Here is a 27,876-nt window from a genome sequence, read left to right on the forward strand (position 1 = left end):
ATGACACTGTCTCCTCTCCAAAAGTAAGTGCGAGTCTAGGAGAACGACCAATACGCACATCCCCTACTAGCAGAAGGACGTCTCTGATGCCAGGCCTAGGCGGCAGAGGGTCAAAGCAACGGGGAGAGAGCTGATGCTGTTAGTGGAGAGAACAGAGGTCTGACACGATTCACTTGACCTTCACAGAAGCCAGTCATTGTCGCCAGCTGTCTACGCAAGGAGTACGCGGGAAAGAAGAAGCATTGCTTCTCTAAGAGGAAGAGCAAAGTAGCCACCAGGAATGTCTCATTCTGTGTCAGGAAAGGTTGGACACTTCCCCAGGGGTGGCTCCTTAGAGCTCCGAGGTTCCTGGGGAGAAGTGCTTAGGCACCATGTCTGAGTTCACTTGCAGGTCGTGGAGGGTGGCCTCGACAGCTCTTTTCACATGTCTCACTCCTAAGTTAAATTAATTCGCTTGCCCCATGATTAGGGGCACAGTCACGTCTATGTTGAGCCTGTTCAAGGGACCCACTGGAGCCAGGATGTTGTTCTTGAATAAACACAGTTGGTTTCCTCATGGTCATTATTTTTCACAAGAGAACGGGCTGGGGAGGCTCCAGCATCTTCTGTAATCTCAACCAAGAGGTGGTCGATGGCCTCAATTTGTGTCATTGTCTCACAGTGGTTAGGATCACAGGAGGCAGACTCTGACACTCCTGGCTTCCAAGAGTGGCTCTGCCACTCCCCATCAATGTGACATTGGGCACATAACCTCATTTTTGAGAGTTTTTGTCCCCAAATACATAAGAAGAGATTATGATAATTTCTCAGGATGGTTGTAACATTGAAATGAGATACTACCTACAAAACACACGGCAAATATTAGTCACATAGTGAGACTTTAGATTATTATTCTTAATTTTACCATTACAATTAAATCACATTGTCACCATTTTTTTTTTCCAGGTGAAGTTTTAGGGTTGTTAGGACACAACGGAGCTGGTAAAAGTACATCCATTAAGGTGATAACTGGAGACACGAAATCAACTGCTGGACAGGTAGGTGAATCATATGGGACATATGTCATCGAGTGGTGCTCGGAATAAGTTTGTAAGCTGTGATAATTTTATAAATAGCAAGGTGCCACTCAGTCATTAAATGATAGACCAATATGTAGAATGTAGTACATAGAAGAATATTTCAAACGTTGGCACAGAGCTACACTCAAAACTGAAGCCCTGAAAGGGAGTAATTATCCATGATGTCAAAGGCAGTAAGAATTTTCTGCATCAGATCAGAAATCAAAAATCCATGAGCATCATCATCTTTCCAATATGTAATATTTTGATCTTGAGTTAAATTGCTTTAAGAAACCCCCAAAATATTTATTGGTTATCATCATTGTCCTTCACAAAGCACTTTGTTCCTGAAATATGTTTTTTTAATGAAAATATACTATTTCTTGGAATGTTTTTAGTGAATGGTGACAAATAAGCCACAGGGATGTGAAGTGGACTGGTACTTCAATTTCATTTACTGAAGTGGCCAGGCAAGCTCAGGTTTATCAAAGGGAGAGACATCATGGGATAGAAATAAAACTCTTCTCTGAGATTCTCTGGCAGAATCTTGAAAACTCCTTTGAGAAAGTATGTCCAGGGGGAGCACAGGACCAAATATAAAGGAGGAGGTCTGTGGAATTGCTCCATGGAAAGGGGTGGGTGGTCAAGCCCAGAGGGAACGCACAGCCAGGAGTACTACTGACAAGTAGCCTACTAAGAGGAGAGAACACAGGTGTTCGCCAGCCTCAGATGCCACCGCCACTGCCTAGTGAGAGCAGGTGTTCACCAAGGGGACCTTTGAGTAAACGTTGGTGAGTCAGCAAACCTTAACTGGACTCCCTGCTTCTGTAGTGACGGCCCTTCACCTCAGTCACCACCTGGACCCTAAGTCAACATTTAATTTCTTATTAAGCATTCGAGTAAAGGAGACATAACTGCTCCTTGATTATATTGGGACAAAATGTTTTAAAACCTAAGTAAGGTCTGAAATACAAAGTCAGCCATTGGCACGTCCAGGAATGAGCTGAATGGGATCAACCAGCAGGATGTTCTCGGCCATGTCATTCTCTTGCTAACCTTGCTCTGGGACTGGCAAGTCACCTCCCCCTTGTCTTATGGGTGGTGGCAGGAGTGGACTGCCATGTCCTTCTGCTACACCTCTGTCCCTCTCCCCTTGCTCGCTCTGCTGCAAGACTGCTGCCTCTGCCTCAGGTCCAAGAAAAACTTCATGCCTTCATGGGACTTTGTTCTCAGCCTTTGCTCTGCTTCAGATCCCCTGGCCCCAGCCTCTTCCGTGACTGGCACCTTCTCTTCTGCTGAAATGACCCCTTCAGCAGACAGGTTCCCTGAACATCCACACCAAAGTCCCTTCCCCTGTTCTTCTCCACCCAGGCTTACAAATGTCCACCCCAGCACCCCTTCTGGCCCATCTTGGCTCTGTCCACTCATTTCTCCATTCCCTGATCCACTCGATAGACTGAAAACTCCAAACCACATGGCACTCATTACCCCGCCGTCCATTGTCCTGGTGGGCAGCACAGCATTCATCATGTAGGAGGCACCCAGAGACATTTCATCCATGAGAAAAGCTAAAGAGTGGGTCATTAAATTAAGGGGCCTTATTCAGTCAGTGTTGAAAACATTGGCCATCACTGGGGACCACGATGGCAGGGCGACCACACTTGTGGGATCCTTGGTGTTCAACTCGGATTACAACGCTGGCTGCACACGTTGATTTACAGGCACTGACCCTGACAAGCTTTCTCCCATGCACATGATCACAGATCATCAAACTCCAGGTGGCCCTGCAGCCTACCTAAGTTGGTGAAGAGAAGGCTGCGCTGGAGGGACTCCGAGAAGTACCGCCGAATGTAGGCTCTGAGTCAGACCCTTTATGCACAGGTGCTACTCCAAGGGAGCAGTGGAGGGGATGCCCCTGGGTTCCTGGGGTACTGTCCTCAGGAGAATGTGCTGTGGCCCAACCTGACCGTGAAGGAGCACCTGGAGGTGTTTGCCACCGTGAAGGGGCTGAGCAGAGGTGATGCTGAGCTCGCCATTGCACGGTACATGGGGCGCCTGCAGCTTCTGTGTCAGGGAGGGGAGAAGACTGGAGTGACAGCATCCACGGGAAACTCAGCACCGGGGGTGTAAACACCCACCCAGGTCGTGCTGGGTGGATGCCCATCTGGTAACTCGTTTACTCAGATTGATAAACATTGTTTTTTCTCTCTCTTATTAAATAAGGAGAGAAAATTCATTAGTAAACTTTATCAAAAAGACTGCAGTTTAAACGATGGAACAATAATTTGGATATCTTTCAAAAAAGCACTGTCTTTGTGGGTGGGGATCCGACCAGAGGGTGATATGCACTCCCCTCCCCCACCACTTGGCCTCTGAGCTCTGCTCCCCACCCTGGCCCTCCCAGCTTCCCCTCCCCTCAGCTGGCCTTGGGGAGCAGACTGAGGCTCTGCTGGGTTCCTTCAGGTTGGTGGATACGTTCAAGCTGCAGGATCAGCTGAAGGCTGCCGTGAAGACCTTGTCAGCCGGAATAAAGAGAAAGGTATGGGACAGGGCTCAGGTGGCTCTGTGCGCCCTGCAGACAGGTGCAGGACAGACTGCCCCTCTCGTTCCAGCTGTGCTTCATGCTGAGCATCCTGGGGAGCCCGTCAGTGATGCTTCTGGATGAGCCATCCACCGGAATGGACCCCGAGGGGCAGCAGCAGATATGGTGAGGAGCATTACCCCCCATGGGGGCTGGTACAGACCACCTGGCAGGGAGTGTGTGAACTGTTTTTCTCCTTTACAAATTGTCTCTTAAATTGTTCAATGTAAATATCTATATCTATATCTGTAGATCTATCTACACGCACACACACACACACACACACACACATATCAATTTCCTTAGTAAAACCAATATTTGACAAAAAAAAGTTTCCCTGATAACATTTCACAATCATTTTTCATTGAAGGAAGAATAAGCATCAATAGGGCTTGAAGGAGCTCACTCTGGGTACCACCGTGGCTCAGTACCTGGCTTAGGTTAGTATGGACGTTTCTGTACCACTCCCGTGGTGGTACCCAGTATTTGTGTGAGAACAGTAGTCCTCCTTACATTGGGACTGTTCATCTTGTTGTGTCTATTTACTGTGCGTGTATTTTCTTCCCACCAGGTCGGGACCACACTGTTGATGATTGTGTCCTTCTGTTTTCCACGCAGCCTTTCTTCCTGAGCATTTCTCTCTCAATGCAGCCTTGTCATGACAATGCACTCTGTAAATGCCCCTCTCCAACGCACCTTCCGCACCTTCCGGCTCAGCAGCTCTCACCTGGCTCGCCCTTGCCCATCCTCCCTGTCTTCTTGAGTCCTCCCTTGCTTAATCTCTTGTGCTAACTATTCCCATTCAGGCCCAGTGAAGATTTCTTTTTTTTTTTCCTATCTATTTATGACTAATAAAAAAAAGATTTGCTAAATTACAAATACCCTCCTGACAATACAGGCAGGCAATCCAGGCCATCATTAGGAACACAGAGAGGGGCGCCATCTTGACCACCCATTACATGGCGGAGGCAGAGGCAGTGTGTGATCGCGTGGCCATCATGGTGTCTGGAAGGCTGAGGTGAGAGCCTGTCATGAGGCCACAGGTGACCACGAGGTGCATGTCTGGAGGTTTTTCCTGTGGACTGGGAGAGATCACTATGCGGCTGCACCTAGGCTTAACATGAGGACCTGGGGATTGGCCAGCAGCAAACCAAGGGTCTTAAACATTGCACCATACGCCTTTTCTTCCTTCCTCTTATGACTTCATGCTCCTCTGACCTCTAGGTGTATTGGCTCCATCCAACACCTAAAAAGCAAACTTGGCAAAGATTACCTGTTGGAGATGAAGGTGAAGACCCTCGCACAGGTGGAGGCCCTCCATGCAGAAATCCTGAGGCTTTTCCCCCAGGCTGCTCGGCAGGAAAGGTAAAGATGGTGCCAAATGTCCTCTTTGCCCTGTCAGTTACATCGATTTGTAAAGGAAATGTCAAAGAAAGATTATTCACTGGACACTGTAGGAAGTAAGTCAGAGAAGGGAGAGGTGGTGTAAAAGCCTCGGCCACATGTGCCAGGTACTATCCACGTCTCTGGTCATCTTCTTGAATCCTTGCAGAGATTTTCAAAGTAGATACTGTGATTCCAAAGAAAAGGAGATAATTTCAAAAGTTTTGTGAGAGTCTGGTGTTTCATAGATGAATTATTATCTGTATAAAGAGGGAAAAAATTGATGGGGAGACAGATCAGGTGCCATGACTAAGCTAACAAGTGACACAACCAGGATGTCAATCTAATCGTTTTGTTTCAAAGCTATTAATACTTTGAATTTTATATGGATTTGCATACTGGCACCATTCTGACGAAAATTAATATAGCCAAAGTCAAGGATTAACTTTAGGGTCGTTTTTCACACTTCAAATTTCCTGCAGAGGAGAAATTATCTAGGAGTTAGGAGAGAAAAAGGAAAATGAAAAGGAGTAAGTCATAATGACAAGGCAGAAAAATATGTTTCTACAGTGGAGTATAAATATAAAAGTAATGCTATAACTCAATGTGTGCCTGTGACTGCGTGGAACTCTATCACAGAGGTCCAGGGAATGAGTCAAAAAGATGAGAATAGATACCCTATAACCATATGAAATGCTATCCTACCAAATAAAATCTAAATATAAGATTTTCAAATGCTAGAGAGACAAACATTTATCTGAAAAATAGAGTATTTAAAATTACTATTGCTGGCATTATTTACAGAAATCCTGATCTTCCAATCAGAAGCTCAATGATATTACTGTACAGTAGGAGGACAGTGTGAGCCTGGTGGGGGAGAAGAGGTGTGGAGGTCCTGCAAGATACACCTAGATTTTACCCTTGTTGGGGAACTTGAAGAGTTGACAGTTTCAGAATGTAATTTAAGGAGGAAGCCAAGGATCAGGTGTTCAGCTTAGAAAGTTAGGTGGGAGGAGATTCTGCACAATTTGGAAGAACATCTGCTCCGTACATGCTCACTTCCGTGCAAGACACCAAGAACACAGATCTGTCTTACTCTCCCTCCCTGCAGCTATTCCTCTTGGGGAACCACTCCACTTCTGGTTAGAGATTCACCCTAGACTTTTCATTCACACCAAGCACACTCTACTGAAATAAAGACCCAGATACCAAACGACAGTAACCAAAACACTGTGATACGAATATAAAGACAGAAGTACAGACCAATGGGAGAGAACAGAGAGCCCAGAAAGAGATCCATGCCAACATGGTCAGTTGGGCTTCAACAAACAGGCCAGGAATACACAGTGGGCAAGGACAGTCTCTTCATCAAATAGTTTTGGGGAAACTAGATATTCACGTGCAGAAGAATAGAATTGGACCCCATTTTGCACTATACGTGAAAATCAATTAAAAGTGGATTAAAGACTTAAGCCTAAGACATAAAGGTATAAAATTCCTAGAAAAAAAATATAAGTGAAAACCCTATGATACTGGTCTTGGGGATGTGTTCATGGATAGGACACCAGAAGTGTTGGCAACGAAAGCAAAAATAAACAAGTGGGGTTTCCACGAACTAAAAAGATCCTGTACATCCAAGGAAATAATCCACCGTGAAAAGGCAGCCCACAGGGCGGAGGACTATTTGCAAACTATGTATCTGATTGATAAGGGGTTAGCATCCAAAATGTATAAGAAAGTCCTATACTGGCATAACAAAATAATAACAATCTGATTTTAATGACTCAAACGGACCTTTCCCCAAAGAAGACGCACAACATGTATATGAAAAAAGCATTCAGTGTCACTTATAATTTGGGAAATGCTAATCAAAATCACAATGAGAGGTCACCTCACACCTGTTGGAATAGTTACTATTGAAACAAAAAAAAGGCAACTATTGGCAAAGATGTGGAAAAATTGGAACACTTGCACACTGTTGGTGCAAATGCAAAATGGAACAGCCACTATGAAAAACAGTATGGAGGTTCTTCCAAAAAGAAAGAAAGGCAGGGGGAGTGAGAGAGAGAGGGGAAGTGGGGGAGGAGGGAGGAAAGAAAGAAAGAAGGAAGGAAGGAAGGAGAGAGAGAAAGAGAGAGAGAGAGAGAGAGAGAGAGAGCGCTACCATAATCATATAACCCAACAATCTCACTTTGAGGTATATATACACAAAAAATAAAATCAAGATCTCAAAAAAAGATCTGAACTCCCATGTTCATTGAAGTAGCAATGTTTATTTTTAAATTTGTTTATTTATTCTTTTTAGTTATATGTGACAGTAGAATGTATTTTGACATATTATACATATATGGAGTGCAACTCCGCATTCTTGTGGTTGTGCATGATGTGGAGTTTCACTGGTTGTGTATCCATATATGAACATAGGAAAGTTATGTCCAATTCATTCTCTGTCTTTCCTAATCCCATCTCTGCTCCCTTCCCTTCATTCCCCTTTGTCTAATCTAATGACCTTCTATTCTCCCCTCCTCCTGATTGTATGTTAGCATCCACATATCAGAGATGGCTTATTTGGGGGGATTGGCTTATTTCACTTAGCATGATAGTATCCAGTTCCATCCATTTACCAGCAAAATCCACAATTTCATTCTTCTTTATGGCTGAGAAATGTTCCATTGTGTGTACATATCACATTTTCTTTATCCATTCATCTATTGAAGAGCACCTGGGTTAGTTCCATAGCTTAGCTATTGTGAATTGAGCTGCTATCAATATTGATGTGGCTGCATCACTCTAATTTAGCCCGAGGCCAGCATAGGCTTCGTAAGTGAAGGTTTGACAGACTCTAATTATCTTTAAACCAGCTCCAGGATGGTTTCCTGTACCCCCAGCCTCAAGCTACCTATTAGAGTAGGGAGATTTACTGAAGAGGCCAGTGAGAAAGAGAGAACACGCCAAGGAGTGGACTTCTATTGGGGAACAAAAAATTCTGGGGAAAATCTCATCCAATGAAGAATAAGGGGGGGCAGTGTCCCAAGGTCAGGTGAGATGATTGGGTCTTCAGGGGTTGTAGCTAGGCACGCCTCCACATGGACAAGCCCTTGGAACCCAGAAATGTGGGGAAAGCTCTGGACACAGATGTGTCTAAGTGCCTCTCGCCCAGCCAGGGAGATAACTTGAATCACGTGTGAAGATGGCCTCCTACACTCGAATATGCTAACTTTAAGTCCATTGGGGATATGCTGAGGAGTGAGATAACTGGGTCAAATGGTGGTTCCATTCCAAGTTTTCTGAGGAATCTCCATACTTTTTCCAGAGTGGTTGCACTGAAGCAGCACTGTTTTTGAATAGCTAAGACATGAGAACAACTTATATGTCCACTAACAGATGAACGGATTCTTAAAAAAACTGTTATATTTTATACCTACAATGGAATACTATTCCACTTTTAAAAAGAAGGAAATTCTGCAATACATAACAACATGGATGAACCTTGAGGACTTTCTGCTAAATGAAATAAGCCAGTCACATAAAGACAAATACTGCATGATTCCACTTATGAGATAGCTAAAATAGTCAAGTTTATAAAATCCCAAAGTAGAAGGGTTGTTTCCAGGGACAGAGCTGGTAGGGGAATGAGGAGCTGCTAGTTACAGAAATAAATTTTCAGTTAAATAAGATGAAGAAACTCTAAAGATCAGCTGTTCAACCTGATACCATCTGATATGACATTAAACATTTTTTTTTTTTTTTTGGCACTAGGGATTGAAACCAGAGATACTTTACCACTGAGCTACCTCCCAAATGCTTTTTGTTTTGTTTTATTTTAAGGCAGGGTCTCAACATTAAGCATTCTTAACCATGTTTATAAAAGGTAGAAAGACCAGAGCAATGTTGACAGGTAGTTGACACTCGCCGTGGGTGGTCTCTCCTCTCCTCTCAGGTACTCTTCTTTGATGGTTTATAAGTTACCAGTGGAGGACGTGCAACCCTTAGCCCAGGCTTTCTTCAAATTAGAGAAGCGTAAGTACCGTGACTTTGAAATAAGACCCTGAAAAGAAGATATCTCTGAATTACATACAATCTATCCCTGTGAAAAATGAAATGTGACCTAATGCATTAAATTTAAAAATTGAAATCTCAAATTGAATTTTAGGAGCACCGGAATCATAGGCATTTTGAGTCTGTGTGTGGCAGAGAATGTTGGAAGTGATTTTTATCTTTGCTTTGAGGGGCTTTCTTTCCATGTGGTTTTGCATATATACTGGCACAACCTAAGTCCAAACTTAATTATTTGTACATTTAAAGAAAATGCTTTCTATTGGAACATGCCTATATACTCAAAATTCAATTTTCTATCAGTTGGCATATTGTTTTATTGCCTTGGGCAGTATACGAAGAAACTGGCTCCGTCTGGCCACTGAAACAATCTTCTTGGGTCTATTGCACTTCATCTGACCACACCCCATGTGTTATTAGAGGGTCAGGTTCTCCTTGCCATTTTAGCCCTTGCACTCTGCAACCTGGAGTGGTGCTGGTTAGAACTCCACTCTGTACTGTTTTAATTGTCACTGCTCTGTGATATCTTCACACAGTTGTCACCTGCCCTAAGGAAGAGAATTCGATCTCCGGGGTCTTCTAGAAGACCCCGTGACTCCTGTTGATAGCATCTGCCTGCATTCATGCTGACAATCCTCTTTCCATTCTCTGAGCTGAGCACCCAACCTTCCAGGCCATGTAGTCATTTCCTGCACTCCCTAGATTGGCACCAATCCCAGTACGCCTCTCAAACTTGAACCAGCGTATTTTCATTCTGCTGGGCTCCTATCCAAACTCTAACTGCCCTTCACCATCTATTTTGGTCAACAAGAAGGGTTTTCAATCTAACTAAGAGGTCGCTGCAGTGGCTTTTAGAAAGAGCCCCCTGTACACAGCCACTCCCTAGGAAACCTCAGATATTCTGTATAATCAGAGGCGACCTTTTTCAAAATGTGTCTTCTTTCCGCATCTTCCTGTGTTGGATGAGCAAAAACACCGGCTCCCATGCCGGGAAGAAAGCCTTATCAGCCTCATGTGCTCCCTTAAATCCAGATTTCAAAAACTGCACAGCCTATAAGCCTAACAAGAGCCATTATTTCCCCCCAAATATAAGTAAACTTCTCAGTTTGTTTTTAACTGGATGATGTGTTTAAGTCATGAATAAATATTATCTTCACCAAAAATTGAAATTGTCAAAAAAAAAAAAAAAAACGTATTATATGTACTACACGTTGACTTACGAGACCATCTGGATATAAAGATACATGATCCGCTAATGTTTGTCCATCCTCCCACAGTCAAACAGAGCTTCCACCTGGAGGAGTACAGCCTCTCCCAGTCCACCCTGGAGCAGGTGGGTCCCATTCCGGGATTTGCACCATCTGTGGAACCTGAGTGTGTGAGATGTGCCTGCTCTGCCTCCCTCAGAGCCGCAGGAGGCAGAGTGACAGGTGCCTCTCTGGGCTCGCCCCTCCCTTTCAGGTTTTCCTGGAGCTCTCCAAGGAGCAGGAGCTGGATGTTTTTGATGATGAACTTGATCCTTCAGTGAACTGGAAGCTTCTCCCACAGGAAGAACCTTAGGCCACGAGTACTCTGTGTTCCCGTGGAAGCCTGTGGTTGCTTTTTAAAGACATTTATTTTGGTAGCATCAATGTCATATTCATAGAAACCACATTATAAACACTGAGATGGCTCTTCGTGTAGAGAGAGGAGCGGCCAGCTTAGCTGCAGGGACATGGTGGATGGCCTGTCTGAGCCGCCTCCTGCCCCAGCCTCTGCACCCCAGAAGGCTGCTCTGGCTCCATTTTTCTGTAGAATGCTAAATAAATACGGTTACTTTTATACAACTAAGTTTCTAAGTATGATAAACAGACTTCCTTTCATATTTTTGAGTCAAAAATCTTAAAACACACTTTTCTAACTCACAGTAAGTATTCCATATATTTACTCTCTGAATATTTATGACACTTTAAAAAACTGATATCATCATAAAAATTTACTTTTTGAAGTAGATTTCAGTATGTTTGTTATGGCTAAAAGTCACACAGCATCATTCGTCATAGTATCTGATATCAATGTACTTAATACACCCATTGGCAGCACTACAACCCAGACACACTCTGCCAAACCAAACACCTGCCATTAGGAATAGATGGCACTTTTTATTTCTGTAAACCAACCGAGTCCCATTTTCATGGTATTTTCATATATAGGCTGCTGAGAGCCATAGCCAAGTAGGAATGACACATGGCATTTTTGGTTGAAAGGTGACTCCAGCAAGCCATTGAGATGATAATGATTATGTTAAGAAGTGCATTCAATTGGAGATTAGACCCCTGCTGTCTGCTGGCCTGCTACTTTGGAGCTCTCCTGGATTGGGGAAGTGCCTTAGGAGGGAATTCCGGAGGAGGGATTTCCTGTTGGTGTAGTGTGTCCCGGGAGAAGGCCGCATGCGTGGCATTCGCGGGAGTTTTGGAAATAAAGTTTGTTCCTACTTGAGTGGCTCGTGATTTTGTGCCCAGCCAGACTGTGGCAATAGGCCTCAGAGGTACCTGGATTATAATTGATCTTCCATGAATATTTGTCATTCAATTTCAGAAAGCTGATAAATGTAATAACAGAGCAAGTGATCAAGTAGGTTAAAATGAAAACTAAATATCATATATATATTTTGAAATGTATTTGTTATTTTGTGTACTTCATGTGATTTTTCTCTCTTGACTCAGTGGTCTGCTATTTACAAATTTCATTGAAATCCTATTAAAATAATTTCTAATGCTGATGATGAACTGGTAATGGGGTAGATACTGGATGTAATCACTTTAGAGTATTCTGCTATACCGGAACTTAGACTAGTGCTTTGGCTATTGGCCTCATTATTATCCCTCATCTTTCAAATATATTGATTACAAACCAATTCTAATTACCCTCTGTGACTACCCCCAATTCATGTATAAATCAGACAATTAACAGAGAGGTTTCATATTTCTATTTTGGGGGCTTAAGTTTACCTCTCTAGTTTATTTTCTGTTACACAGAAAGATGTAGCTTGGAATCCCTCTTTCGAGACATGTTTAGGAGTCAATTCCACCTCACTCCATGGAGTGATTCATTGTTAGTACTGAGGATTGCTTACTCTGCATATATTACCATGCTAGAGAGGACATGGTTTTTACACCAATGGGGCTTTCATCAAGAGTATGAAAAAATTTATGTCATAATTCATTTTTTTTCTTGAATAAACCATACATTTCTTTGTTAGAATATTCTTGGAAAAGGTACTTAATTAAGTACTTAAGGCAGCAATATATTTTGGAGTAAGTCTCTTGATAAGATGGGTGACTCAGGGGACCCTGGGAATTAAAAACTCCTCTGTGATTTATTTCCTCCCCCTCCCCCATGTGTGGGTTCAAATTGCTCTTGAACTCACCTGAAAAATTTATGATGCCTTCTACTCTCTACACCTCTCCTCAAAGCAGTGGTTCTCCAAGTGTAATCTATGTACCAATGTCATCACCATATAGGAAAACTTGCTGGAAATGCCAATTCTAGAGGTTCATTTCAATCCTCTTGAGCTAGTAACTCTGGAGGTAAAACCCAGCCATCTGCCTTCAATAAGCCTTCCATATAATTCTGATTCGTGTGATATTTGAGAACCACTAGATTCTTTGTCCCCCTCCCCAACCCTTTTAGGACTAACAAGTGAAAATGCAGTATGTTTTGATTAGTACAACTTTCTTCAATTTGTTAAGAACAAGGAATGGCTCAGGTGCACTGAGAAGGTTGAATCCCACCTACCATATCATTAGAAAGACCTATAAACAATTATTAAAAATGAGAGCCATGTATCTATCTTTAGGTGTCAATAAAAATTAAAAGGCTATAATATTTTATGTGATATCAAAATCATGATAGACATAAGCTTCAGTCATTTATTCATTTGATTTTTCAAAATGTAATCATTGGTGGCTAAAATTTCTCCTCCACTGTACTGTCGCTTTTCAGGGTAGGCACCATGTTTGTCTTCGTGGTCTCAGTTGCCAGGGCATGATGGATGCTCAGTAAATGGTCAAGTCAGTATCCAATACAGTGCAGAAAAACTGAAAGGGCAAGTGAGAGACAAACACAGTGAAACCGTCCTTACTTTAAAATAAGCTACATGGCTAAAAATGACCTGAATGTTGTGTGACCCAAGGTCTGTGGATAATTGAACCATGGCGACTGATCCTTCTAGTTAGAATCTGTAAGTTTCCGAGCTCCAGAAAAAAAACAGGAGAATTCAATTTCAAGTAGAAAATTCAGCAAATCAGATGATAGAACAAAGTTGTCATGAGCAGTTCACTTTTCTCAAGAGATGGACCATGTGATGTACCATGGACGGGACTTAATGATTTTTTTCAATAGATGTATACTATGACCCCCTTACGTGCCAAGTATTGACACAGCCACAAGAATATGAAAATAAGACATTATCCAGAAGCTAGAGTTTCAAGAATGATGTTGTACAGAAGGCTAGGAAAGAGAACTCTTTAGTGAAGGATCTTTCATGGGCATTCTTAAATCAAAAAGATGATTATTACCGCTTTACAGGTGCAGAATCTGTGTCATAAAGAGTTCGAGTACTTCGTCTAGGATCACATAGTTGGCAGAGCTGGAATTTGAATCTAAGTTTGCCTGACTCCAAAGCTTCTTGATAATTCCTGTGCATACAGAATGAAAACAGAATATGGTAAACGCATTGCCAACACAATCGCACAAGACCGAAGCGAGAGAAAAGCAGACGGTGGGCTCTTAACTCTTCCTGGTTGTTAATATAAAGCTCAAAGCAGAGAAAAGTTCAAGGGAAAGTTTCCTTGAACCTGAGTTCGAAAAGGTGGGTTACGATATGGCAAGTGGCTGCAGAGGCCAACAAGAGGGGCAAGGCAGAGTGGGAAAGAGGTGGAGTGACAGAGGGCAGGAAACCACTTCATCCAGTCCCCATTCTGACTTGGAGACGGGCAAGACCATCTCACCATGAGATGATTGTCTCAACCTAGAGAACTGGGCCAGAGGAAGAGAGAGGGGGAAACCAAAAAGTTCCCAGAGCTACTTATTTTCAGACCTGTGCCCTGAACCAAAGGTCTCTTGGCCAATGTTTGCACAATAGCCAGATCCATGACTAGTGGCCATCCCGTATCAGATTTGACTGGATTCTTTTTGCAAAATGTGAACAACAGCTGCTGAGCTCTTCAGTTGCAGCTGTCTAAGCAAGGACACATCCAAGTCGTGCTTGTTGAAAACTCTATGGATTCCTGTGTGGAGGGCTATTTCCTCTGCTTTTTCTCAAGAGAGTTTTTGAATAGCTGAGATGTTTAAAAACAAACACTGGGAGAACGCTATGTCTGTGTGGACACGAACTTCTGAAATTCTATGCTGCACATCCACTATTCAAAAATAGGAAGGAAGATTTTATTGTTGTTGTTGTTGGTCCAAAAGTTCAAGAGCCTGGCTCCTTTAAGAAATCCCAACAGGACAGGAAAAGAGAATTGGTGAAGAATTCAGAGACAGGGAAAAGTGAGCACTGGGAGGAGCGGGGTGGAGAGAAGGGGTGGACCCGCCACCATTTTGTATCATAATGAAAACTTGCTGGAGCTCCAGAAGGACAACAATGTAAGAAGTTTGGATAAAAGGAAGCAAAGAACGTCTGATAAGTGATTGGATCCTTTAAGACTATAGAATGAATTGGGCATATGTATGAATACGTGACCCGTGCAACTCCACATATGTGCAACCACAAGAATGTGATCCTAATGGGAATGGGTTGCACTCCATGTATATATAATATGTCAAAATACATCCTTAAAAATAAAGAAGACTACTTAGCAATTAGCACAAATATCCCTAGTCAAGGTAGAACTATGATAGCCTTATTTCTTCCCTCAAAACCACCCTGCAAGTTACTTCTGAAGACCAGAACTTCAATAATAATGCTTATTCTATTTTTACTTCTGTTAAACCAGGCAAACTAATTGTATGCTCTTAAAGTTTCCGGATGACAAATTGACCAGGGCTGTGGTAACAAATGACTATAGAATTAATCATCTGACAGTTCTCTTATGCAAGGAAGGAGATGGATTCTTAGCCCCCTTCCATAACATATCCATGTTGCATTTGGGATTTTGATGCTCCTAAGTCATATTAGCTATCTTTTCCCTCAGAGCATCTAATTACAATTTTAAATTAAAATACAAGCAGAGTGTGTTCTAGTGGATATTGAAACTCTAACCTTTACCTCCACTGGGGTTCAAAGACATTAAACAGAAGAACTAAGGCATTCTCAAGGCAAGGTTTTTAATACATTTTTAACATTAACACACAGAGCATTTTAAAGGGACCTTAAATTTTAAAAGACTGAGAAACACAAGTTTAAAGGTTTTTGTTTGTTTGTTTGTTTTTAATTTGGTCCTTTTTAACTATTTATTCCCTTGAGATTTTTGTATCAGCTGTAGAAAGCATAATGCAGGTTATTCAATAACTTTCAATTGTCCCGTAAAATAAATGTGCTTTTTAACTTAAATATGCAAGGATTTTAGAAGAAAATGACAGAACTGTTGCATATGGAATTCTCAATTTTTATATATTCCCAATCATATTGAAAAATGGAGTTAAGATAGCTTAGAATTTAGAAAAATGCAGCCACACTGTTAGGATAAAAACAAAAGAACACAAAATACCTAGACAACCTATGAGCTGAGGGAAAGGATGGGTAAGAAACTAGGCACATGGAAAGCAATACTCCATTTTTACAATTGACTTTAAAAGAGCACAGTGTAATTTTTCATCTGCAGATTATCTCAAAGGCATCAACCTAATCTGGCCAGCACGATTTCACAACAAACAAACACTTTAAAATGCCACAGCTGCTAAAAGAAAAACAACAAAAAAAAACCTCTGGGGGAGACAGAGATTATCAGTCGGGAACATTCCACAAAACAAAGGGGAAATGAACACTACTAGTCCTTGTAGATAGTCAAGAAAATAACTGTGCAATAGTGACACTCTACTAAGAAAAACTAAGGTTTTTTTTGTTTTTGTTTTTGTTTTTTTGTAAAAACAATAAGCACTCATATATAAGAACTTAAATTCATTTGTCTGGTTTTCCCAGATGCATTGGCAGACAACTTCCAGAAAAAGCAGCATGAGGGCCCTTTAATAGAGAGCAAATAGAAAACTGGACAAAAGCAATCATTTCAAGGTACTAAAAAAGAAATATATATATATATATATACAAAATGAGAAGTCGTCCCTCTTAGCAAAGAGCCACTGCATCTGGCTGAAGCCGTGGAGCATGGGACACCTGCCTGAGGCTTCGGCCCTGCCCCGTGCTCAGCCTGCAGAAGCTGCAGGGAGCGTTCCATGTGGGAAGTGGGAGTTCCTAGGCTGGCAGCAGAGACCTGCAGCTCCACACTGGAGATGGGAACTCTACTCAAGGCAGTAAGCAGACCAGCCAGAAACCGGAGAGGTCCTAGAAGTTGACGAGCCACAGAAAGGCCAAGAAAATAACCTCTCTGTTGACCAGCCTGTGCACAAGTTAACAGGTAAAGGTGAAAGTCAAAAAAGGCCTGGAACCCTGCGGGAAGCTGAATGTATTCCTCCATTCACATTGTGCAGGCTGCCAAGCGGGGACCTTCCAGGATCCCAGTGTCTATAGCAACCTCTCTGCCTGGATTGTTGTCTGACCTCCAAAGTAAAAGGATGCTCGAGAGACCCTAGGGAAACAGTGCTAATCTATGTCTGCTCTGCCCTATCCAGTGACCACTGCCAAAAGCTCTCTCCACTCCAGTACAACCTCAATGATCAGTTACTCATCAATAGATGAATGAACAAAGAAAGTGTGATATATGTACACAATAGAGTTTTACTCAGCCATAAAGAAGAATTAAATTATGACATTTGCTGGTAAAGAGATGGAACTGGAGACCATCATGCTAAGTGAAATAAGACCCAGAAAGTCAAGGGTCATAAGTTTTGTCTCATATGCAGCAGCTAGAGTAAAACAAGGGAAAAAGTGGGAAAGGGTCAGATCACAACCTTGGTTTTCATGTGGTTCAGGGCACCTGGGGACAAGGGACAGCAGAACCACTTATTCTAAAACATGGCTACATAAGCAGCAGGAGCTATGGGTAGGAAAGTGTTGGGCACACATCATGAAACACATGCCAAAACAGACTCATGGAACAAGACAACACACAGATCTAACTCTGCTTAGAGGAAACTGGGACTCACTGTGGTGTGGAAACATGCCCACGGAGAAGAGAAATGTACAGGAGTGTTTAAACCAGAAGACTTCCCAGTCAGAGATGGCCACCTGCAATGGTCTATGGGCACACATCCTCCGTGCCTTCCTGAATGACCTTTAATCAAATAATGAGTTGAAAAAGGACCTGGATCAAGATCATTTATTGTGCTGTATTTGATCTCCTTTTCTCTCTGCCAGGTTTCTGGGGAGATAAACCAGCTCTATGTATATAACAACCCATGAATAATGCATACATACATACTTTTGTATCACCACCAGAAACTTGAGAAGGGTCTCAGTCCCAAGCCAAAGCTACAAGAAATTGTTTTGTAGACAACCTCACCATCTGGATTGAAGTAGCAGGAGTCAAATCTGGTCATTGTTAAAGGGTTTCCTTTAAAAATATTGAGGAGTTCACAGAAAATCTGGAAAAGCTAAAGAACTAGTCTCAGACTATGGTCAGTAACCAGAAAAGGTTAGATGGCAGGATAATACAGCTAATGCCACACCTCGGGGACAATCAGATTTGCAGGGCCAGCCCCACGAGTGCAGGATTGTTGATGCCAGCAGCATTGGCACTGAATTCTCAATGCTGCCACTGACACAGAACACTCAACACTGCCACTATGGAAATTGTCTCTACTATCCTCTGACCCTGGCCTCCCCTCCCACAGTCTGAGACTCAACAGGAGTCTCTCATTCTGGACTCTTCCAGGTTAGGGCTGCTGTGCCCAGTTGCCAGTGAGGGCAAGAAGGAGGATTGGTCCATTTGGCTTCCACGGGGACAGCCTGACTCTGCATTGCATGGAGGCTTCAAACTTTATATATTGCCCAATCTTGCTTAATTGAAGAAAGGTTGCAGGAGGATTAGAATAATAATGGCTTGTTTTGAGCAAGTAATACTTCAGGGAATGCAGAAGGATGATCATGGAGGGGGAACACAACCCTTCAAAGATGGGACCCCACAGGAGGAAACATCTGGCAGATTCGCAGCTACGGAAGTGTTTGTGACAGAAGAAAAGCTCCCAGTGACAAACAGGGAGAATCAGATTCATGGCAGGATTTTTGTACTGCTCCTTGTGTTGTGTGTGTGTGTGTGTGTGTGTGTCTACTGCCGAATTCTCCTGCTCTTCTTGATACTCATCAATTACTAGAGATCTTAAATATTTCAACGCCACATAAGACTTTTTCTTCATACCCAAATAAAGCATGCTAGACCAAAACAAAATCCCTCAACACACGCTCTTTAGCTCAGAAAGCTTGTACCTTTAATACCTTTATTTTTTATGATGGACTCTATTGATGGTGGGTTCCACAGGTGAACTGACAGCTCCTGACATGAGAACCGAGGGATCTCAGTGAGTGGCTGGCTCTGTCCACCTCATTACAGTTGTAACCACCTCGCTGGTTGCTTTTGGAATGGCTTTTGAATTCCTAATCATGTGCAAAAATTTCAAGTAACTTCCTACATGTTGACAAAATTGATGGCCACCTGCTCTGGACCTGGCCACCTCCTTACTGACAGCAGTGGTACAGAGTTGGGACTCTCCAGAATCGCCAAAAACTCTTTTCAATCCCAAGTTTCTAGCAAGCTGTACTCTGGGACTTTTCTCTCTTCTTTTTTCAAGTCCAAGATTGCAATGTCCGTAATTTTTTTTTAAGTGAACTTCAAACACTTCCTTCAACAGGAATGTTCTGTATCTCAGAAACTTTGCCAAGTGAAGCTATTTAATGTGAAGAGGGGGACCCAAAAAATTCAAATCAGTATTAGAGATGAACAAAAGAAAAATCTTCAAAATGCTATTTGTTTTAAACTTATTCTTGCTGGAAACTCAGTCTTAAAGTCACTAAGGACCACGTATGCCTAATTTTGTAAATCAGGATAAAAAGACTCAGATGTGAACTACGAAAAATCTTTGAAAAATGCTGAGAGCAAAACAAACCACTTGGGTCCTACATCAATTATCATTTGAAAAAGCAATTGAAATGAAGAGAGTTCTATCCTCTTTCTGTTCTTGAAACTTCGGCAGGTAGAAAATCTGTGGTCACTTGAAGGTGGCCTCTCACACACACTCAGGAGATCAAGGGAGCCTTGGACTATCTCCCTTGTTTATCCCAATTGTTCAGTGAAGTCTTTCTCCGGGGCCATTTAAAGGGGGGAAATGAGAAACGTGTGGCCTGCCCCCCAACTTAGGTCCTCTCCCATGGAGCCAATTGGGAGAAAGCCACAATGCGGAGGATGGCATTCTTAATCCTGTGCAAAGAGTCTGGGGTGGCTCACAATGTCTGATGCAGAAGGGAAGAGAACAGTCTGCATGAGGACTCCAGTGGGTGCCACTAGAGTGACCAATTATGTGATGGTCAAGCACTTGAGAAGGCGGTGAGTCCCGAAGGAGGGGGGAGGGAGCAAGACAGAGATGCTGATGCTTAGGTTGCTTGGAGCTTGGATCTCAGGCTTAATTGGGAGATTTCTGTTTCAAGAACAATACCTCCTTCCCTCCCACTCCAAGTCCTCAAAGATTATGTTCAAGATGGGAAAATAAACGTCTGAAGAAAGGAGAAAAAAGGAGATGATAGGTAGACCAGAAACTTTGAGGCATTCCTAAGGAATAAAAAAACTTAGCACAAGCACATGGAGAAGGGAAACTTGCCCCCAGATGCAGACTGGAGGAGACCACAGGAGAGGTGGGAGTGGGATAGGGCACCCACCACATGCAGCAGGGTGGCAGCCCAGGGGAGAGAGCCAAGTAACAGGACTTTATTTTTGGAAAGCTGAGCCCCCTCAATACCTTCCTTGAACCAGAGGTGCTCACGCACACAGGGTTATGGAGTGTTCAAGAGGACAGTGGTAGTCAGACAAGATTGAGGCAAAGGGGGATGGGGGTATTGACTCTGCAGCTGTGTATCTAATAGGCTAATCCTGAGCATGTCAGCCTGCAAGCCTTTCGCCTCCTTGGGACAATTAGAAACTACCCAACATCTGTGGTCCACATTAGTGGGTTGCTTAAGCTCCACTAGTGGGACATTCTTCCCCCCTGAAGTCATTCAGCTTTGTCATTTATTATTTCCCCAGCCTGATTCTCTGTCCTTTTCGCTAAGTTGGGACTTATCAAGGGCTGCTCAGGAGTGATCCAGCCCTGACTTCTCTGAAGAGGCAGTCTATGTGCCATTGCTTCTTGCCTGGGCCTGTTGATCTGGTGTGTTACCCATCTATGCCTGCCAACACCTCTGGCTCTGCAATCCCCAGTGGTTCCCCACATCTGTGGTGTGTCCACCTCTGCCTTCTAAGAAGAGTGCAAATCCCAGTGAATTTCCCATTATTGGAACTCTTCATGCCTAAAGGACTCAAGCAATACACTGGGCACATATTTAAACATGGCGCCCACCGGAATATACAGAAGAGACAGAACTGTGCTCAGGAGGCCCAGTAGAGGACGACCTCTAAACTAGCAGTGGAGCAGGATCTAAAGTGGGAGTTGTCATGGTTGTTTTTCTTTGTTTTATTTTGTTCTAATAGACTTCAATTTTCAGTGCATGTCATCAGCAATATGTCATTAACATAGACCAAAGACATTTGGGTCTCTCCACCACGTCAGAATTATTAAATAAATCCAGATTACACCACTTTCATCAGTACCACTCACTGAATACTTGTGGGTCACCTGGTAGTCATAGATGGGCAATCCCAGGGTTTTTTAATTCCAATCTTCATTTCTTCTAGGTCAAGATCCAGATGGACAGCAGTTTCACAGTGTCAACTTGGAGATGTCAGCTTGGAGAAGGACTTGTGTGGTTATCAGAAGCAGGAGAAGCCACACTCTGCTAAAGCCCAAGGGCAGGTTTAGAAGTTTGTTGCTGTGGCGATTTTCCTGGGCAAGGTTCCTGACAAGTGATCAGGTGACAGGATCAAGGTGCCGTGATGCGCTGTGTCAGGGTGTTCTTCCTTTTATGGGTCTCGAGTGGAGGGGTTACTTCATTTGGTGGTCTGGTGTGTTTGATGAAATCACAGGTCTGGTTTTTCCAATATGAGTTTGCTACAGCTCCTACCCATGTGCTTCTAATTATTTCAGCTAGTGCACAGGTGGTCCCTTGTCCTAGCACAGTGGATTTATTAATCAGTTTCTGCCTGATGGTGGTTGTTTGCTTGCGTAAACGAGGTGTGGAGTCATTCCACCTCAACACTTCAGCTCAGAATGGAGTCGCTTATGGCAGATTACTGCTCTCAGAAAAATGGAGTATCAAAAGTCAAAGCCTGAAAACGTCTGTTCTATACCTCACGGGGTAACTCAGAGCTGAGCAGTGTGCTCTACATGATGCAGTTTTAGGTTTGCAGATCTGAGTAGAAAGGTAGAGATTTCTCACACAGCCTCTGCTCTCACACATGCACAGCGCCTCCGTGACCCATGTTCCCCACGTGGGGGGTACTTTTGTTACAACTGATAAACTTATGCTGATACATCATGTGGTGTTGTACATCCCATGAGTTAGGACAAATTTATATTAACGGTACCATAAAGGGCAGTTTCACTGGCCTAAAAGTCCTCTGTGCTCTTCCCGTTCAGCCCTCTCTTCCCTACAAACATGGTGCCCTGATCCAATACAGGCACTTTGGTTAGTACTTGTCTCAAGTTTGATATTAAAAGTAGATTTGAATTAAAATGGCATAGAGTCCATAATAAATGTAATTCATACCATTATGTAATTTGGCAAGGAATAATTTTAATAATTGTTCTGAAAGCAGGAACATTAACCTGAACAAAATGGGACTGACTTTGAGCCTCCTGAGGTAAATGTTGAATCTCTTCTTCTTCTTCTTCTTCTTCTTCTTCTTCTTCTTCTTCTTCTTCTTCTTCTTCTTCTTCTTCTTCTTCTTCTTCTTCTTCTTCTTTTTATTTCCCACTAAACCTTTGATCTGTGTCCACACCAACATGTGAAGTATGTTATTAGCTTCATCAAGAATTTGGCCTTCCCATTTATCTTGGAGTAATGGGGGTTCTGGAGTACTGAGTGATCACATTAGCATGATCAAATGTTACACTCGTTCTTTTGGTTTTGATGATTTGGGCCTATGGTTTCTGAATCCAATTTACTTATTGGATTCAAAAATTAATTATGGTTAAATATTATGTCCATCTTGCAAGAAATTAATGAGCTAGTAGGCCTCTGACACCTGACTAACGATATGCAATGAAGAGTCGTCACGTCTTGGGACTGAGCCTTAAATTGCTGAGTCAATTTGAAAAGAGGAGGCTTAGCATGTGTTTTAATTCATGTTGTTTGAATCAGTATTTTGTTCACCTCTCTGTAAGATGGGAAGTTAGAGTCGTGGTCATCCTCAACAAATTAGGCATTTGTGATATTTCTTATTTGTTGACTTCCTTCTATTGAAAAATCTCAAACATCGGCTGGAGATACTGGAGGAGTTGAATCCCTTGCTTCTAGAGTGAGAAATAAACCCACATCTCTAGCCAGTTTGGCAAGTGGATGTAGCTCAGTCGGGAGAGTGCTTGCCTTGCATGCACAAGGCCCTGGGTTCAACACCTAGCACACAAAAAAAAAAAAAATGGAAAAGAAAATTCAAAGTGTATGTCACTGTCCCAAGCAGCACAGCTGAACAAAATGATCATCTCACCTTTTCTTCAAAATTAACTTCAAGAAAGTTTTGCTTTGAGAATGAGAAAATATGTTCTACACATTCTACTATCAGAGAATATGAAAGTGAAGCTAAAAGATGCTGCAGGAGGTAATATAATCAGGTCTGAACTGGCACCTGGGTCTTGTGATCAGGGTTCACTGGAACATCCTTAAGGAAAAATGTCTATTATTTGCAGTGACTTTTCATTCCACACCATAGGGAAGGACATGCCCAGTGTCTACATCCTCTGAGTTTACTGCCACTCACCCTTGACAGCTGAGAGCTCTTCCTGATGCACCAATCATGAATTATTCAGTTGTGATCTTTAATCACTGACTCTGTAAACTTGTGCAGCTCCACTGTCATTATCCCCTAGCCCCTGTGATTTAGAGGCTCACTTCAGTATGTGGCACAACCGCAGATCTTTAATCACTGACTCTGTAAACTTGTGCAGCTCCACTGTCATTATCCCCTAGCCCCTGTGATTTAGAGGCTCACTTCAGTATGTGGCACAACCGCAGCTTTAGGGGTGAGGAGTCCAACCCCAAGCCTGCCCAAGACAGTTGCAGATGTCAGGGGAGATGGGACATCACTGAAACTCCTCTAGTCCATGCTCAAGTCTCATTCAAACATGTCGTTGTCACAGTTTATATTAGGTATCTTAAAAAATGTTATCTTTAAAAACAAAAACTGCCTTTTGTGAGAAGGAGACAGTTGAGATGTGGACTTGGGAACTAGAATGTTGCTTGATTATAGAGCATTTTGCCTGGCATGGGTGAGGGCCTGGGTTTTTTCCTAGCATCATAGAAAAGATAAGATGGGAAAGGATGGGAAGGGGGAAATGGAATTCATTTGTGTTAGTCATCTTTGCATCACTATGACCAAAATACCGGACAAGAACAACCTAGAGGAGGAAAAGTTGATTTAGGGTCCACGATTTCAGAGGTTCAGTCCATGGCCAGCCAACTCCATTGCTCTGGGCCCAAGGAGAGCAAGAACATCATGGCCGAAGAAAGCTATCAGCACATGGCATCCAGGAAGCAGACAGACAGAGGAAGGGGCCATGGACAGATATAGTCCAGGCCACAACCCCAGTGACTTCCTTCCTCCAGCTACCCGCCACCTGCCCACTGTTACCACCCAGTACTCCACACCAATGATTAACCTATCATGAGATTACAGCTCTCATGATCTAATAATTTCACCTCTGGACATTCCCGTATTGCCAAACACATGAGCTCTTTGGGGGACAGGTTTAGATCCCAACCCTAATCACATTGCTTCACTCTCCTATAAAAAATTAAGCATTACCTAGAATCTGTGCTTCAGCAGAGAATAGAGCAGACACTTTGCAGACTAGGATCTGTCTGACAGTGAAACATTTTGACTGTATTAAACAGGCCCATTGTTTGGTCCACTTCAAACATTGCACCAGCAACATCTGGCTTTCTGCTTCTATAGTGTAAAGAATAGTAGAGTTATGTAACGTACATGTTATATGACTGTATAACAATGCATCTCAGTATTATGAAAAGTATAATGCACTAATAAAAAATAAATTTTTAAAAAAAGAATGTTACGATTCACAAGAGCTCCTACCTGCAATGTTTTATTTGAGTCTCACAACAACCCCGTAGGTGAGCAGGATGCGAGAGGAAGCCAAGGCTTGGCAGGGTTGTGAGATTTACCCAGAAGAAAAAGCTAGGAAGAAACCAGTGTCCGATGGCCTTGGGTTTCAGATCTCCTCCACTTCAGGATGGGGGAAGGGGAAATGGGGACTTAGGATTCAATGGCCACAGAATTTCAGTTCTGCAAGATGGAAAATATTCTGGAAATGGAGTGCTCAAGAATGTGAATTTGCTCGGTTTGACACTGAATTATGCATGTGGAAACTGTTAAACATTCAATTTTCTGTCACATGTTTTACCACAATTAAAAATTTTAGTGTGCACGTAAAATAACTGTAATGCACATAGTAGGTGCTGGGTCTAATATAGCTCCTGGCTGCCTCTTTTGCTCCCTTGTGATACAGCATTCTTCTGATACGGCTGAGATTCTGTGAGACCCAACTTGAATGAAGGATCAAATCACTTTCTAAAGATATTAGATCTTAATTCTTCACCTAAAAATATATTTTATATTCACTTCTAAAATTTTGAGGGAATACTGAGAAAATCAAAATGATGAAATAGCTCAGAATAAACTATTGGCTCAGAGTCCAAAATCTAGCTCATTAAAACTTCTAAACAGCAAAAGCTTCATCAAGGGACAGCGTGGCCTCGGAGAGATACACAAATCTTATAAAGGTCTAAGAAACTACCAAACACTTTTTTTTAGTCTTTCTCACTATAAGGGTCTTACTTGGTTCTCACCTCTATCAATTGATGCTGAAATTATTTTAGTTTAACTGCAGAAACTCCATATGACTTCATCAGCCAATAAGCAAGATTGACATTTTGCCTTTAAAGATGAGGCTCATCAAGCATTCACTAAAGCTTTCTCAATGTCATAAACTAAGGGACAGAGCCACTCTTGTTTATAGTTTAATTTCAAATCCTTTCAGAGCTCCCTGGGACTCACAGATGTTGAACAGATGTTGCAATTTGTAAAGCATGAATTCCGCCCTAACAAACACAAAGATAAGCATTATTCTCTCTGCCAGTTACATAGTTTTGCTCTTCCAAGTCCTCAGTAACCTCAAAAACAACTGAAGTCGTGATCTTGCTTTAAGGAAAAATAATTCTTTACAAAATACATCAAATCTCAAAAAAAAAAAAAAAGGACACCTGGCAAATCTACACCACTATTGTAGATCAGTTCACAAAATTAATTGTGTGGGGTTTCTTTTCTCCCTAGTCTTTAAATTTATTTTTAATTGACAAAATTTTGCATATCTATCATGTACGACATGTTGCTTTGAGATACGTTGGCACCAAGGAATGGCCGAGTCAGCTGGTTGACATTGCATTGCTTCATGTAGGAATCAGTTCACACTGAAGTGTGGAGATTTACTGGCTGCTATTATCTTCCATCGGAAGGGTTATGAAAGACAGCCTCGGAGAATGTCAGCAGGGAACAGGGAATAATGGAAACTGTAGGATTGGAAAAAAGAGAGAGAGAGAGAGAAAGAAAGAAGAAGAAAAAAGGAGAGAGAGAGAGCAGGGTATGGAGGGGAGGAGCAGAGAAGAGAAAAGAAGAAAAAAGAAATTTAAGCTTTGATCTGATGAAGATGCCCCAGGTGTATAGATGCAGAAGCCGTCCACAGGAGCCAACCCTAGACCAGGAAGCACTCTAGGACATAGGGACTTCAAACTGTTCAGAGCAGCAGAGAACATGATTCCGTCAACTTCCCCACTGCATGACTGTGTTCAAATTGGTCGTTAAAACCTCCTTTCAGGTGGCACTCACGGCCCCCCAGGCCCTGTGCTTTTGAAAATTCAGGTTCTTTCACTGTGAGCAAAAACTCTCTGGAGCATTGTTAAAAAACAAGAGTGCCAAAGGTCAAATTAGAAACGAATGGAGAACAAAAATATTTGGAATCAAATTGACTGAAATTCTTCTAAGAGTCTATGATTCAGCCCGAGAAAAGAGGCCCCCCCACTTCTTCCCCCAAGAGTTAATGAAACATGTTTCTCTGTTAAAATATTAGAAGGGCTTCAAACAGAAAATAAGAGCTGGAAACAAAGATTAGACTTGGCAAATTGAAGTTTTCTTGGACTTGGCCCCAAATTTCCCACAAAACAAAGTGGAGATGATGGGGAGGGGCTGAGTGCACTAGTCCATGAGCCCGGAGACAGTGCCGGCTGACAGTGTCGATGACTGCTCACCTGGACTGAATAGTTTCAAATCACTTAACGGGCTCAGCTGGCTCAAGATTTCACTGCCACCTAATGGACATCCCAAAGACATGCCAGAGGAGGGTGGCAGAAGCCCCAGGGACCCACCAGAAGGTGAAAGAGCAATGGTGTCAGGAGCGCAGTAGAGGTCTGCAGAGAGAGGGGTCCATTGAGCTTAGAGCTTATGATGTAGGAGGAGACACAGGGTCCAGAGGAATTGGTGGCCCAAGGATCCTAGGGCTGCTCTCCTAATGGAGAAAGGCCCTCTGCCCAATATAAATTATAGATGGAGCAAAAGCTTTGGTGAAAAAAAAAAAAAGTCAAGGAAATGATGGACAAAACACATCCTAAAATCTCTTCCTCCCCCCTGCTGCCTCCATGTGGCAGAAGGAAATTAGAAGAGAGGCAGTCGGGAAACTGGGAAGCCACGATGTTCACTGGGTCGTCTGTGTGGGTGCTGGAGGATAGAAGATACCCAGGAGGATGTCGGGGTTAGAACGGAGCAGAAGGTGATGCGACAAACACCCGTGTCTATCACGAGGATGGGTCGTGAATCCACGGTCGCACCAAGGCAGCCTCCAGAAGGGGAAAGCCAGCATCCAGAAGTGGATGCCCAGGGCCCCTGATGAGTAATGGTCTCGCTGGGGAGCAAAGAGGCCAGGCAGCCGTCTCCCACCTGAGGTGACAGTCCAAAAGGACGAGGTGTAAATGAAGTAGATTAACATGAGAGGTAATAGATACCATAGTTGGAGAAGCACTTGCAGGTTATGATTTTACCAATTCCAAGGGAATGCTGTAAGAACCCCGTGCCAGGAAGGAATTGAGGACTAGGTCAAGGACAAAAACCATGAGAAACTATGGATCTTTCTACCTGCAGTAGGGTTCAGCAGTTCCAAACCTATTCAGTCTGAGTTAGCTGGTCTCTAGTGTTACTATCTACAATCAGTAAATAAATTCCTACTTCATCAGGTGTCCTCAGTCATTCTGAATTATGTTATTATAAAATATTGATGTTACTATCTATAATAGTATTTTAAGGAGCTCATCAAATTTGACACTTTATAATAACA

General features: G+C 42.7%; 1 protein-coding gene across 3 annotated transcripts in view; it reads left to right on the forward strand.

Moving 5' to 3' along the window:
* Abca8 (ATP binding cassette subfamily A member 8) overlaps positions 1-11,556 on the forward strand; it is a 60,049-nt gene extending 48,493 nt beyond the window's left edge. For 2 of the 3 annotated variants that reach the window (XM_046422627.2, XM_046422628.2), the window contains 10 exons: positions 187-304; positions 946-1,037; positions 2,940-3,100; positions 3,522-3,597; positions 3,671-3,765; positions 4,538-4,657; positions 4,864-5,004; positions 8,963-9,042; positions 10,356-10,411; positions 10,540-11,556. In XM_046422627.2, the coding sequence (XP_046278583.1) occupies positions 187-304; positions 946-1,037; positions 2,940-3,100; positions 3,522-3,597; positions 3,671-3,765; positions 4,538-4,657; positions 4,864-5,004; positions 8,963-9,042; positions 10,356-10,411; positions 10,540-10,638 (1,038 nt within the window). In that variant the 3' untranslated portion in view covers positions 10,639-11,556. Of the gene's footprint in view, positions 1-186; positions 305-945; positions 1,038-2,939; positions 3,101-3,521; positions 3,598-3,670; positions 3,766-4,009; positions 4,515-4,537; positions 4,658-4,863; positions 5,005-8,962; positions 9,043-10,355; positions 10,412-10,539 lie in introns of those variants that run through there. The other variant, XM_058572185.1, reaches the window with a different exon arrangement.
* Positions 11,557-27,876: the final 16,320 nt, after the last annotated feature.

Source organism: Marmota monax, unplaced genomic scaffold, assembly GCF_021218885.2.
Source record: "Marmota monax isolate L192 unplaced genomic scaffold, Marmota_monax_Labrador192_F-V1.1 WCK01_AAM20220418_F8-fsc00173, whole genome shotgun sequence".
Taxonomy (NCBI): Eukaryota; Metazoa; Chordata; class Mammalia; order Rodentia; family Sciuridae; genus Marmota; species Marmota monax.